At 41.6% G+C, this 14592-nt stretch overlaps 1 protein-coding gene across 3 annotated transcripts in view; it reads left to right on the top strand.

The window, feature by feature from the left end:
• The window catches only part of dyrk1b (dual-specificity tyrosine-(Y)-phosphorylation regulated kinase 1B), a 71016-nt gene that overhangs the window by 49859 nt on the left and 6565 nt on the right, over positions 1 to 14592 (top strand). For all 3 annotated transcript variants that reach the window (XM_015949521.3, XM_015949520.3, XM_054740671.2), the window contains exons 2-5: positions 8066 to 8241; positions 10026 to 10145; positions 10365 to 10553; positions 11887 to 12034. In XM_015949521.3, coding sequence (XP_015805007.3) covers positions 8173 to 8241; positions 10026 to 10145; positions 10365 to 10553; positions 11887 to 12034 — 526 coding nt within the window. In that variant the 5' untranslated portion in view covers positions 8066 to 8172. The remainder of the gene's footprint in view (positions 1 to 8065; positions 8242 to 10025; positions 10146 to 10364; positions 10554 to 11886; positions 12035 to 14592) is intronic.

Consider the following 14592-nt stretch of genomic DNA (forward strand, 5'->3'; position numbering starts at 1 on the left):
AGGGTTTTCAGTGTTGCTGGAAATGTTGCCACCCCTCTCAGATCCTCTCTCAAACCGTATATAGTTATCATGCTGGTTTTCCTTGTAGGTAACAAGGACGTGACCGAGCTATAAATCACCGTCATTCGTGTGTGTGAAAGTGAAATGATAGTGCGCCCGCCCCCCGGCGCGCGCGCGCCCGGTACATGTAATTTTTTATGCTTGATTTTAAACAACTAAACAAAATGGGGACTTGTTTCTTATTTGTTAGATGCTGCAGCCAAATTTGCATTTAAAAGTTTAACCTCCTGAATGTTGTTGTTTTTAAGTTCAGTCGGACTCCGACTGTCGGAGAAACAAACGTTACTGCGATCTGTGTTGTTACTGCCCTTTGATCTGCATTCAGTAGTGTTATAAAAGACGGCACGGCAATTTTTAACCTTTTTTAAATGTGTAAACATTATGTTTAGATAGAACTGCAATAAAAAAGGGCTGCAATAATATCGCACACCGCAATATTAAGCCACCCTGAATCACCGCAGGGGGAATTCCTCAACCGTGACAGCCCTAACAACAGCGTTACTCAGTTAATTGCTGTTCACGTCCCTCAACTGTGCTTGTGTCTATGCGTGCGATATGTGCATTTTTTCTTCTTCAGTATTGCAATTTAATTCACAATTATTTTCTCAAAGGGCTTTTCTCATATTTTTCAACTAACGGAAGAAAAAAATATCTATGTAACATGTAATCAATATAAACAAGCTCATGTAACTACATATTTATCTACATATCATATCAACACGTTTACTTGTCTACATATAAACACTCACAAGTAAAGACAACATTTTGTATTTGAAGGTGCAATGCTTTGCAGCCAGAAGCACATCCCTCGAAGGAGCATAGGTATTAGCATCAACTGTGAAAATGTATTTGCAGGAAAGAAGTGTGTCCCATTTATTGAAGTCTTTTGTGTTTAGTTTTTGACGTCATGTCCATGCAGAGCTTCCGTAGTTCAGTTACGTTCATAGCTGCTAGCCAAAACTCAGTGGAGTTAAAAAGTCTAATCAAGGTTCCCACACGTCCTGGAAACCCTGGAAAATGGTAGATTAATTTTCCAGCCATGGAAAACACATGGAAAATGTGAAAAAACAAAAAAGAAAAAAAAATCAAAATCCCCTGGAAATGTTTGAGTTGTCCTGGAAAGCTGTTTTCCCTCCTTGTGAATAAATACAAAGGGGTAAACATTTTACGCATGAATTTCTGTTTTCAGCTGCGTTCTGTGGGTATTCGGCTGTTGTCCTCCTAGCTTTAATAACCATCATGAGCCTCCGGGACTGATAAGCAGTGAAAAGAAAGAGGGTTACAGACTGGTACACTAATTACTCATTATGATTAAATGAAATTGAAATTATTGTCATCCATATTAAAGGTTATAGCTCTTTTAGCACCTTCTTTTAGACTTGCTTTCATTTTTTCGTTCATCCGGGGACCCATGAGCCGACTGGAAAGGGAGGAGACTTAGGCTCCCTATGGTGAAAGACAACGATCTTTGCACAACTATAAAATCGATATAGCCGTATAGGTACAGTATCATATCTGTTTCAAAATACATCCTTATATGAAAATAATATCACCCAGCCCTAGTTGTAATAACTTGACCCGTACTGCAGCAGCTGAAAAAGTCTTTGGAAAAGTCCTGGAAATTCATGTAAGAAAAAAAAAAGAAGAGTGGGAACCCTGTCTTACGGTTTTCTAGTTTACTAAAATATATGTCTGTGCTTAATTAATTGATGGCAGTTTTTACTTTTTATTAGACTCCAAATGTAATCAAGTTCCTATTTTGTCATTTGTAAGAATGTAATTGGCGATATTAGCATTAGTATACCTATGGGTTTTTCCACGTATATTAGCATTGTGCAAACCACTCGTTGCCAGTCATCACAGCCTTTGCGATTAGAAGATCTCCTTTTGTCACATCACAATTTAATCGTCCAGCCCTAATATCAACATTAGCATAAAAAATAAGTTATCAGATTAGCATTTTGCCACAATTGGGCTAAGAAGTTCATATTAAGTGACAACTCTGTACAACTAATTACTTGCTTAAAACAAATGAAATAAATGTCTGAATACTGCCTTGGATAAATAATACTAGGGCAGTCTGACAACAGTAAAGATGTGATTGCATGAACACACGCACACTTGTTAGCATCAAAGCATGGATCAAACTTGTTGATTATCTACCTCACTTTGGCTGCCCACCAAGAACCAGAAAAGAATGCTTGTAAATGAGGCTGAAATGGTCTAGCACAGGTGTTCCCAACTGTTCTTCCTTAAGGACCCCTAACCCCACCTCCTATCCACATACACACACAAAGTTATTATTCTAAACTTTTATACGTTATTATTCTAAACTTTTATACGGTCATGCAGAGTCATAACTTCCTAACCCTTACTCTGGGCAAATAGATTTAAGACATGTACAACAAGGATCTCAGTAGTGCTCTCCACATCAGTGCTGTGTGGTGAATAGAGTTTGCTTTTGATTAAAGAAAAAAAATTGTTTTAATCACACTATGGGCGTATTTAGGTGTTCAGATTGTGTTTGACATTAAAAACAGGAGTCGTTACTAGAGAGGACACATGCTACATAACACCCATGGGGACAGAAACATAGCTCGATCACTGTCCTTCTTCAGGAACTCATAAAATCAGCATTTATCTCGGAGGAACAAAGGAAATGTGTTTTCTCTGTACTGAGCAGCAGTGTTTGTTATCTTCAGGTGGAGGGTTGTTCAGTAACAGCCCCTGATACGACTGCAGCCCCCTTCTATCTGTCTGGTTTTAAGCTGGTCTGATACAGGTTTGCACTGGTCTAATTTCCCTCTGGGATTAATAAGGTATCTTTGAATTGAACTGAAGCAGCTGAAAATCTGACCTAGTTCGTGTGGAACAGTCGGTGTTCTGGTTGTTGGTGTTTAGATAAACCACAGTAACGCCACTGCACTCTGGAAAATGGGATTATTGATGCAGCACAACTCATACTCTGAAGGTCCTCCATGGTTTTCCCACTACAGATACTGTATAGGTGTTCACTCAACCTTACCTGGCAAGTGTGCACACACCCATCCATGGACACATCTCTACAGTAGAGCTAGATGATGGCAGAGAAGACATTTGAGATTATTCTCGAATATTAGTTGTGTCTCTTTGTTTGCCAGCACCACGTCACGACACAACCCACAACTTTTTAGTATTTCAGCCTCCATCATGTAAACTTGGGTTGGGCTTCAATTCAGTGTGTTTACATGCACATCAGAAAACCGAAGTATTGCCCTAAAAAGACTCACTTAGTTTTTTGTAAATGCAAAGCACCCAGAAAATACGGTAGCAATCCAAATACATTCTGCATGTAAATGGGTTCGCCAAACTGAACTGGTTGGAAGCTCGCATTCCAGAAGTGACAAGACCGTGGAAGTGGTCTTCTGACAAGACCATTGTCATAAAGCAACGCGCGTAACACCAAAAAACAGGCCAGTATGTACCAAATAAGCTGTGCTGCAGCATTGTTGTTGTGCATTCCTTCAGCCATTGGTAGTATCCTGTTTCAGTTCTGTCTGCTTCCCTCTCGCCAGCCTCTGTTTGCTGCTTGTGTTGCTATAAGCTAACCGGAAGAATGCCGACATGAAAAGATGCATGTCACCACGTACTGTACCAGAGCGAAACAAACTTTATTTGACAGGCCGGTTTTCTAATGTGCATGTAAACTAGGATAGACTCCAAGCTTATTACAATAAGATCGACCTAGATCGACTTAGATGTCGGTCAGTGCGCGTGTAACCGCACTGTCAGTGCAAGAGTCCATCGAATCAGAATGCTGTGTGAAACCTCACAGTTTATTAATCCTAGCTGTTCTTTGGCTTGATGACACTTAGGTCAAGTCGAGCTGTGGCAGTAATCGAGCCTTTTATCCTAGTTTACATGTTCATTAAAAAACATATTATTGAATGAACTCTGAGAGTTGGTGGCGACATGCACCCATTTGTGTTGCATTGTTCCGTGGCCTCGTCACTAAGGTCAACTAAGCAGGGATGTTGATACATGTGGATAAATTCAGTTTTCTAACCACTTTGGGTTCCTTAGCTTGATAAGGAGTAGTTCAGTTCGGTCGGACAATTCAGTTTTCAGACGCTTAATGTTAACGCACCTCCATGCCTGTGACCAGCATGTTGGAACTGTTTTCTGTTTTGAGTTTTCTGTAACGTTTAACATCGTACGTGTCTGACTGCTGTCTGGGTCTAGCCTTTTGCCTTGCTGTTGTAAATCTCTGATAAACCTTTAAATGATCATCTTTATTCTCACGCGCCAGTACACAGGTCAGAACCCAGTAATAGAGACCAATGGAGCTGGTTTAACCGGGCAAGGAAGTTCTGATCCAAGCTGAAGCATCACTTTACGTGTTGGGTCATCATTTCTGATGCAGATAAAAGAAACGAAGATGTAAACTGATGTGTGTGCTCTGAGTGAGGTATTCCTCTGTCATTAGCTAATCCCAGTTCACTCTTCAGCTCATTACTCCACTTCATGAAAACTGATGGTTCTGAGGAGGAAATGGTGTGGTCTCTCCTGGGATAGGAACAATGACTGTCTTTAGCTGTCCTAATAACAGCATTTTGTATTCTAAAAATGTCTTTAACTGAGTTTTTCTCCAACCTAGCAGTTTTTTTTTCCTCAAATGAGATGTTTCTCAGGTCTGTTTTATCAACTCCAGGTCAGAGTACCTGAAGTATTCATTGGGGTTTATTTGTTTCTAACCCAGGAGAGAGTCTTGTAAGAGGGAAAACAGAATAATCAGCTGAAAGATCCTGTCTTTGTGTTTATTTTTTTCTGAACCTGCTTATTGAAGACTTGTCCTCTACTGTGAATTAGATCCTTGTACTACCAAGTACTCGTATGTAGTTTTGAATTACTGAAGGGTGCATGATTAACCAGGATAAATAAGATAAATCTGGTCATTCTGGTGTGAAAATCTGGACTGTAAACATTAGATTTTCACAGATTAATAAAATTAAGTCATTTATAGAAACTAGAACTATTTTAAGTACAAATGAGAGTGGTCTAGTCTAGAGCTGCACCAATCACTCTTATTGGTCATTCTATCATTTATAAAAGTCTTTACAGAGATGCATTTAGAATAGAGCTGGCCAATAAATCAAAAATGTTTCGTTATCGAAATTTCTGACTCTTACCGTGATAACTTTTTCCATGTCAAATTTTATATTACATAAATGAAAAAATGTGTACGTTGGAAAAGTTTATGTCCCTTTAAGAAGCTGTACCACCATGAGTCACACAAAAATGTGACTCAACGCAATACACGTGACAGCCCCATCTAGTGGACAACTTTTGTTTCTTCACATACCTGTAGTTATCGTCCATTTATCGTTATTGAGGAGAAATACTCAATATATCGTGATATTGATTTTAGGCCATATTGCCCAGCCCTAAGTTAGCATCACTTACTGTATAATCAGTACTTGTTTTTTCATTGTAAACTAGCTTGGCTCAAAGTTTTCTAACATTTGTACCTGAAAGGGACCAAAAGGATCAAACAGAAACTTTTCTGTAGTTTATTCCTGCTGAGGTCTCTCTTCTCTCCCAAAGGATTTAAATGGACTTGAGGGAACGTTTAGGACTTCACTCGGTTAAAACGAGAGGAACGTTTAGGACTTCACTCGGTTAAAACGAGAGACCTGCTGGTTTTACTACAACGTAGTCACTGGTCAGGCTGGAAACCAGTTTGGTTCTGATCACAGGCTGTGTGTACCCCTGATTGTGTGTGCGTGTGTGTGTGAGAAGAATGTCAGTCTGTCTACACCACTTCACTCCTGCCTTTTTAATACATTTTTGGCAAACTAAACTATTTTCACTATTCATATCCCAAAGTTACTTTGATTTTCCTCCTTCCAGGGTCAGGACACAAAGCTTTTAGTGTTAACTTAAACGTTTGTGTGTGGTTAGTTGTTCTCTGGTGTAATCTGCAACCCAGACATCTGACTGTTTACCTGAGTTCTTCATGTGAAATCAGAGTTCTGTTGTGTAGAGAAGATGTTCTTACATTTAATTAGAAACCATAGAATGTGAAATATCATAAAATATGAAATATCACCTTAATGGATCTTTGAGTAAATTTAACCAGAAGATCGTATCTTTTTATTGTAGGGATTGTGCAACACTTCGTATCAACTCCAAGAAAGGGAGAGAGTCAGGTTTAAAAAGTTAAAAGATTTATTTCTAAACAATTTGAACAAGACTAACTTTAAACACTATGTGTATGATGTAACTAAGGTGGAGTAAGACTGAGGATGGTGTGTGTGTGTGTGAAATATGTTCAGAACCAGCAAATCCGGAGAGACTATTAGTTCTGAGTGGGAGTGAAAGGGTGTTTCACTCTAAGCTTTGGTTTGGAGATTATAACACACATTGAGACGCAGTCGGTCAGTCTACGTACCCCAACGGAATTCCCCGTTTAGATCCGGAATGTCGGGGGTCCAGCTTGGACCCTCTTGGAACCGACGCCTGTAGATATGCAGCAGTTGCCGACTCTTCCAGTCTTGAGTTACTCCCAGGTCACAACAGTTTATTATTTTATTCTGAAGGAACTGTTGCAGCAGGTGGAACATGCAACAGATTTAATCCAGCTTGTCGTTCGGTTCTTTCGGCTTTAAGAGGAAAGTTACGGATTGACCTCTCCGATAACTTCTCGAGAACGCTTGGAATTCAAGTTAAGATGACGTGGGGCATAGTTTTATAATTTGGATGTTTTGATTTACTGTTGAATCAGAATTTGACAGGGGAAAAAAAGGGGGTTACACAAACACCAACAAAACCACGCCTCGCGTCAGATCTGGAAGGTTCTGATTGGATCAGAAAAAGGAAATGTGTCATGTGACTTTAGCATTATGTGTGATCAGTCTAGTGTCTAGTTTAAAGTTATATTACTTATTAAAATACTATCATAGGATTATAATATCAAGTAATTAATATTCTCATTTCACAGATTGACTGAACATTAAGCTTCACATGATTATTTGGACCAACAAAGTTATTTGATTATTATTTAAAGAGAAAGAGTTCTTCATCTTCTTTCGTCTTTCTTGTGCTGTCCGAGGAAGCAACAGTTTAGATAAGAGCACAGAGCATGAGTGGCCTTGGCCCATGTCTTGTAGATTAGGCTTGTGTCAGAAACTTATGTTTTGCTTGGGCAGAGCAAATAGAGCAGGGCCTTTAGGTCAGAAATGGACAATTCATCACGCTACAGTTGTTTGATTATGGCATCGTACCTGACTCAAACACTCTGTAGGATTACCAGGTGTTGGAACTCTCCAGCTGCTGTAACACTGAATAATAACCATAACTTCTCTGTCCCTGGGACAGGCCCGGGTTAGCATGTATCAGTAGCACATGTGTGTGTTAGCATATGTCTGAATTATTGTAAGTTTCCCAGTTATACAGTTCTAAGTTTGATTTTCATAGTTACTCCAGTTCTAAATAAGCTCATTTGATCTCAGACAGGTTTTGGTGTCTCCAGGTTACTGCAGGTGTGTATCAGCTACCAGCTGTCAGACGAGAACCGTAAAGGCATCCTTTAAAACCTCTAGGAAGGTGAATGGATAAGAACCATCTTTTAAATAATTTCACTTCTGAAATTAAAAAAACCCACACCACTAAGCCATTGAAACATTCTTTTGGTTCTGACTGGGAAAGCTGTTTTTTGATTAGGATTGTATTTCCACTAATCTAACCCACTGTTCTGCTGGAGTCTCAGCATTGTTGTCTCTTCCTGAAACTTGTTTGGTTGTTTGTGGGCTGGAGAAGTGTGAAAAGTGATGTTTTGTGTGAATGAATGCTGAGACGAAAGCTGAGTTATGGAACATCAGAACCGCTCTAACTGATCTGTTATCCCTGAGACCGGTCCAGCCAACAAGAACCAAAGCCTGCATGTGTTTCCTGAGGTTTCAACCTTTGTGTTTATTAGTGAAAAGGTCCAGAGCTGTTGGTTAAATGTGTCCTCCTCTCTCTACAGGCGTCAGCAGCTCAGGATGTCCGCCCACCTCCTCCTCCTCCTCCTCCTCCACCTCCTCCTCCTCCTCCTCCTCCACTGCCCAGGGCTTCTCCCTCGCTGAGCCAGCCATGACAAGCCAGCACACACACACACACCCCTCCTTCAGCTCCATCCACTCCATGGCTGAGCAGCAGCAGGTAACACACACACACACACACACACACGATTCAGATATTCTCTGATGAACCCAAACACTAGAACCTGACTAGTTCTGAGAAAGATCATCTGGATCTCTCTGCAGGAAAGAAGGAGTAACCAGAACAGAAAATAAAACGTTTTTCTTCTAACCAGTAGCCTCATACCACTGCTGCTGCATCATTAGCATTTTTTTTATTTTCTAATGTTTTTTATTTTAATTTTAAAAGAAGAGCAGACACCCGTCCATCTACACCAGCTAGTGTCAGCACTAGTCCTAACTCTTTAACAGGTTAAAGTAATCCAGGGAAACATCTTGGCCTTGACCTGTGCATGACATCTAAACCACTTCCCCCTTTCCTCATGCACAGCTTTTAAACCTTGTTAGGAACAGAAACATTTTCTAGATCAAGTTGTTTTCTAAGGTCTGACCAGTTGTTTCTGCTTTCTCTTTGGAAACAATAAACATAAAAAAATAATATTTTGACTTACCCTGTGGCTCTACGCCCCACCCTCCTTAGTTACCATTGCTAACTCGGACTAGTCGTCTGAACACCTTTAGTTCGGTTAGTGCTGAAACAATTCTTCAGCAAGCTCTTGACAACTTTTGGAGGCAACAACAGTGAATATCTATCAGGTGCTTTCATAAATTTTGGCATCATGCCGTGGAGATCAGATGCTCAGATCTGTGTCTGACGACTTTGAGAGAAACATCATTGAAGTCCAGCATTGTTCACATACAGCTGAGTAATGGGTTAATTTCATTTACCAACCTTTAGCTTGGGGGTTTTGGCCAGAGGGAAATTTCTTATGAGCACAAACACATGTGGACAAAAATGATTTAGTGTCATGTTCTAATGCTACCCTGCTGCTTACCTCACATTGCCTCAGAAAGCTGTTGGGTTAGAAGTTTCTTCTCTGATGAGGAGAACGATTACCAGATAGACAGAGAGTTCAGCCATGCGCGCTTAAGTCTGGGTGTGACACCAATGACCCACAAGCCGATCTGAATGCTGATGGGAAAGAGGATGATGATTGTCTACAGAAACTGCATCGTTAAGGTTTATTTTCTTTCATTGTCTATTGCTTCTATTTCTGCGCTCCTAGATGAGCTGTCACCACCTCTACAGTCCTCAGGTGCCTCTGACTGTCCATGATTCAGTAATCTACAGAAATGTGCTGCCAGCCAGGTATATACGAATATACACCAGTCCCTCCAACCACCACCAACTGGCAAGGAGGGTGAAGTGAAGTGTCTTGCCCAAGGACACAATCGCTAACAAGGGTGGAACCTGGGTTCAAACTGGCAACCCACCGGTTTCAGGGCAAACTCCTAACCTCTGAGCCACTGTCATGATGCAGCAGCCCTGGTCAGAAGCTACTGGTGAAAAGAAAAGTTTATTTTTCCTTTTCAGCTGACTTGGAGGAACTGCTCAGTCTCTCCCTCCTGCAGAATGATCCAGACGTTCCTCCTCAGAACCAAGGAGGTTCTACGATGTTCGTTTGTCAGAGAATATCCGACTCACCACAACTCTGAAGGTTTTATAATAAAATCAGCTTCAACACAGTTAATTGGTTTTAAATTGGGCTGCAGACAGCATTAATCAAAGACAGAGTTTGTCTTCCTTCCACCGGCTGCTCATGAGCCTCACCTGATCAACTGTTTGTAAGGGAGTGCTCTGATTGGTCATGGTGCCGATGAAGCTGTTAACACTTAGTGGACAGGGTTATGACTAATGCCTGGGTCAGGGTGTGTGCTGCTCCTGATGACCACTGCTCTCTGCAGGTGCTGTCTGATATGACGATACTCCAGCGGAGGATCCCCCCCAGTTTCAGAGACCCTGGCAGCGCTCCGTTGAGGAAACTTTCTGTTGACCTCATCAAAACTTACAAGCACATCAATGAGGTGAGACAGGAGAACCAAACACGGTAACAGTTTCTGAGACTTCCCTCTCACATCCAGGCTTTAGAACTCATCTCCTTGTTCAGTGTGTTTGGATTGAACAGCGTGAAGTGTTCATCTTCACTTTGTTGGTGACCAGCGAGACATCATAAACATGGTTAAACACTCACTTGCTTCCTTCCTGCTATAACAGTCTCACCTGGTTTGTACTTTTACCACCAGGTGTACTATACCAAGAAAAAGAGGCGAGCCCAGCAGGTCCCTCCTGAGGACAGCAGCACGAAGAAGGAGAAAAAAGTTTACAATGATGGCTATGATGACGACAACTACGATTACATTGTAAAAAATGGAGAAAAGTGGCTGGACCGCTATGAGATAGACTCACTGATAGGGAAGGGCTCCTTTGGACAGGTAAGCTGGTCTCTGCAGACATCAGAATGTCCAAATCTTGTTGGAGTAAAAATGTCCTCTGTTTTGATAACATGAAATTATGGGTCCCTTAAACAGCTGTAGCGCTCTCATGCATCATCTAGAACCGTCACATTCCAGTCAGTCAGAGGCTTGCCTATGTAATAAATCACATTTGTAGTTAAATCTAATTTTAAGCTCCAAACAATCACAAAAACAATAAAATTAGTAAGTAAGTAAGTAAAAGTTTATTTATAGAGCGCCTTTCACAGATATAAATCACAAAGCGCTGTACAACATGATAAAGATCAGGGCAAATACCTCTAACCAATAAAAACATCAGAAAAACAATAGCAGTGATAAACGTAGAAAATAAAATCATGAGTATAAACAAAGTGAAGGTGTGAACCCAAACAAAGCCATCTTTTTGAACATTTAGGGAGGGAACGCCTGGATGAAAAGGTGAGTTTTTAGATTATTTTTAAAGACCTCTACTGTGTTAGAGAGACGGAGATTTGAAGGTAGACTGTTCCAAAGTCTGGGTGCAATAGTCTGAAAGGCCCTGTCCCCTTTGGTTTTCAGTCTGGTTCGAGGAACAGCCAGGAGGTTTTCACATGTGGATCTAAGGTTCCGAGAGGTGGTGTGTGGGGATAAAAGCTCAGATAGGTAGCTTGGAGCCTGGTTGTTAAGAGCTCTGTAGGTCAGGACTAAAACTTTAAACTGTATTCTATATTCTACCGGGAGCCAGTGGAGGGACTGTAATTAATACATTAAATTAATACAAATAATTCTGTCATGTAACATTTTGGAAGCATGCTCTTATTTTTGTGTTGTCCTCTGAATGACTCACAATTGTCTGGTGGTGGTGAGCGAAACAAGCTAGCAGCTTATGGTCTCTGTATGTTCTGTGTGAAGCGTTGATGCTCCTGGCAGAAACTCATCTTAAAGAGCACTGGCTTCCTGTTTGGACTTCCAGGCTCCCGTAGCAACTCGTCTCTGCTTTTGTTGTAGTCTTTCTGGTCTATGTTGTCTCAAACTCCCACACCATACCCTCATGACCATCGGTGAGGATAGGAAGGAACGTTGACCTTTCACCTTTACAGACCTGTTCAACTTCACTGCAATGAATATTGTGTTCCTTAAAATAAAAATGTGAATGAGTCATCCATCTTTTTCAATAATCTTGATGTCAGTAATCAGGATGACTTTTCCTAACTGGAGCAGTGTGTCTGTGTGTGGATCTGCAGACCCATGTGGTAGGCACACAGAGCTCCCCTGAGGACAGCGCGTCTAACACACACACATTGATGACGAGGCTGTTTGTGTGCATCTACAGGTGGTGAAGGCCTACGACCACCACGAGCAGGAGTGGGTCGCCATCAAAATCATTAAGAATAAAAAGGCATTTCTGAACCAGGCACAGATTGAACTGCGTCTGCTGGAGCTGATGAACAAGCATGACACTGAGATGAAATATTACATAGGTAAGGCACACCACACACACACACACACATTTTATTGAGAGATCTATAAACGTGTTGGAACAAACACAATCTGCAGATGAATGAGTCCTGTTGTACTTGAGTGAAGTCTGACACTTAAACAGAAATTGTCACAAGCTCCTTGGCCTCATGTCCTGCGTTGCTTTGGCCCCTGAACGTCAGGCAGTGAGTCGGACCCAGACTGTAGAACAGGATTTTGTTTTCAAAAGAACCAATTAGATGCATTCTAACTTTTTGTTTTGATGCCGTGAATCCAGTAATTGTTTCATCAGAACTTTCTATCAGCCTGTTCTAGTCAGGGTTCAGAATCGCATCAGGGCACCGGTTGGGTAAAGACCAGATGTTAATAATCTAAAGCTGTTCTTTAGTTTGATTTTGTTGTTAGACGACCTTGGGGGTTTACTCTGAAACCAGTTCAGCTCGTCCTAATCCTAAACTCTCCACCTAGGATGACTGTGGGATTAAGATGTTAGTTTGTTCATTCAGACTTTCAGATTGAGTCTTTGAGTGGGTTAACATTAAAAGTAAAATTTCACAGGTTTTCTGATGCTTTAGCTCAAAACTCACTGATCAAACAAATAAAAGTCCCAGCAGGGACTAAAGGAAAGTCGTTCTGGCCTCTGAGACTTCACTCATAAATAACAGCAGGTTGGATCATTAGAGAGGGAAGGAAATGGAATCATAACAAGTCGGGTCCATGACGAGTGTTATGCCTTTCAGACACATTAAAACCTAATCTCTGTTACCATGGTAATCTAGAGCCAGGTCTGTTACTATGATGACCTAGAGATAGGATTCTGTTACCATGGTGATCCAGAACCAGGTCTCTGTTACCATGGTGATCCAGAACCAGGTCTCTGTTACCATGGTGATCCAGAACCAGGTCTCTGTTACCACTCATCTCTGTTACACACAGACAGATCCTCATTTGTGATTCCAGGAACTCCCAACCTTTACCCTGTCACAGTCTGTGTAGTTCAACCCTCTGGCTAAGCTAGCAGAGGAGCAGATGCTAACTTTTTGACCAGAATTGTTTAATGAGAGGAGACCAGATAGAAGAAATGGAGTGGATGTTTTTTGCTATGCTTTGTCAGGATTTCTGTTAAATGGACTTTCTCGAAGCTTAGTGAGCATTTAAAAAGCTGTGATACAATGTTGGTGTTGGGTAAGTCACATGGAGCTATAGCAGCTCAGCAGCTGTGAATCAGAACGCTTTTGGTGGATGAGGGTCGTGCATGGGTCAGGCAGCAGGCACAGGCCCCATTGTAGCGTCAGAAAGGAGCAGGAGCCGATACAGCTGAAACCAGACTAGTAGATATTAGGGGTTGTATGAACTAGCCGACTAGTCGACCTCACTGCTCTGTAGTGACTTTTTATGCCTGTCATCGACTAGTCACTGACACGTGATAATGACCGGTAAGATGCAGTCCTCGGAAAAGACAGCAGGTGACAAGCTCCTGCGCGTCGGGAGGCAACGCGCTGTGCCAGAGCGTCGGTACTGACACCCGCCGTAAAATGGACATTTGACCAAATTGTGACCTTTACCCTCTTACAATTTAACATTCCCCTCACCCCCATCCTAACCTTGACCAGCTTGCGCATGCAAAGCTCTGATTGTTGATGCGCTCCAGACATCTGCGTCCTGAGCACGGCCACAGTAACATTATCAAATCAGGTGTTGCCACCTCAAAAACAAATTTAACACGCTATCGTTCATGTCGGCTCATTTCCTTTTATGTTTTCTGTCTTTTATTCTTTTCTTTGTGCCTGATGCTTTTCGCTGCTGTGGAGCGGGACGCATCACCTTGTCCTCCGGTGACGCACCTCACCGGTGTGGCCAGCGCACACCCTGCTGTTTTTGCAGTCGGTAGATCTTTTAGAACTGCAGTTCAAGGGTAACTCATAAGGTGAATATATATGAACCCAGGTAGTAGTTTCTCTTTAGGATTGAGAGGAGATGCAGGAAGATAATAAACAGGCAGGACAGAAAAATAGTCAAATAAAAACAAGTTAGTTTTTGTACCTGGTGGTTGCAACAAACAGACACCACTGAAGGTAATCAGAGGTGAGGAACAGAAAATGAAATAATTATTGTAATGTTTAGAGCAGCAGGAACTCCGAGAGGCTGCAGGCGCATCAGTGAGTTTGCGGCCACTGCGCAGGGGGAGGGGGGAGAGGGCTGAAGCAGAAACTACCGTTGTTAAAAAAATGTGTTTAACTTTGAAAATGTGGGCACAATTTTAATCGTCAAAAAAATACTCCAGCGAACCAACCGACTGACCCCCCCGCGCCTCTTCAGGTGTATGACGTCATCAACGACTAGTCAAAGTCGACTCGATTTTCATTACTTGACTGTCGACTTTAAAAAAAATTAAGTCATGCAGCCCCTAGTAGATGTATAGTTTTGGTTGTTTGAGCAGATGTCAGAGCAGTAAGAAAAACACATTCCAATCAGCTGGATGGTGAGGAGTGAAGGGTGTAAGTAAGTCTGTTTAAGGATGCTTCATCCTCCCTGCTACCATGCTGGGTCTAAACTGTGC

This window comes from Nothobranchius furzeri, chromosome 5 (assembly GCF_043380555.1).
Source record: "Nothobranchius furzeri strain GRZ-AD chromosome 5, NfurGRZ-RIMD1, whole genome shotgun sequence".
Classification (NCBI taxonomy): Eukaryota; Metazoa; Chordata; class Actinopteri; order Cyprinodontiformes; family Nothobranchiidae; genus Nothobranchius; species Nothobranchius furzeri.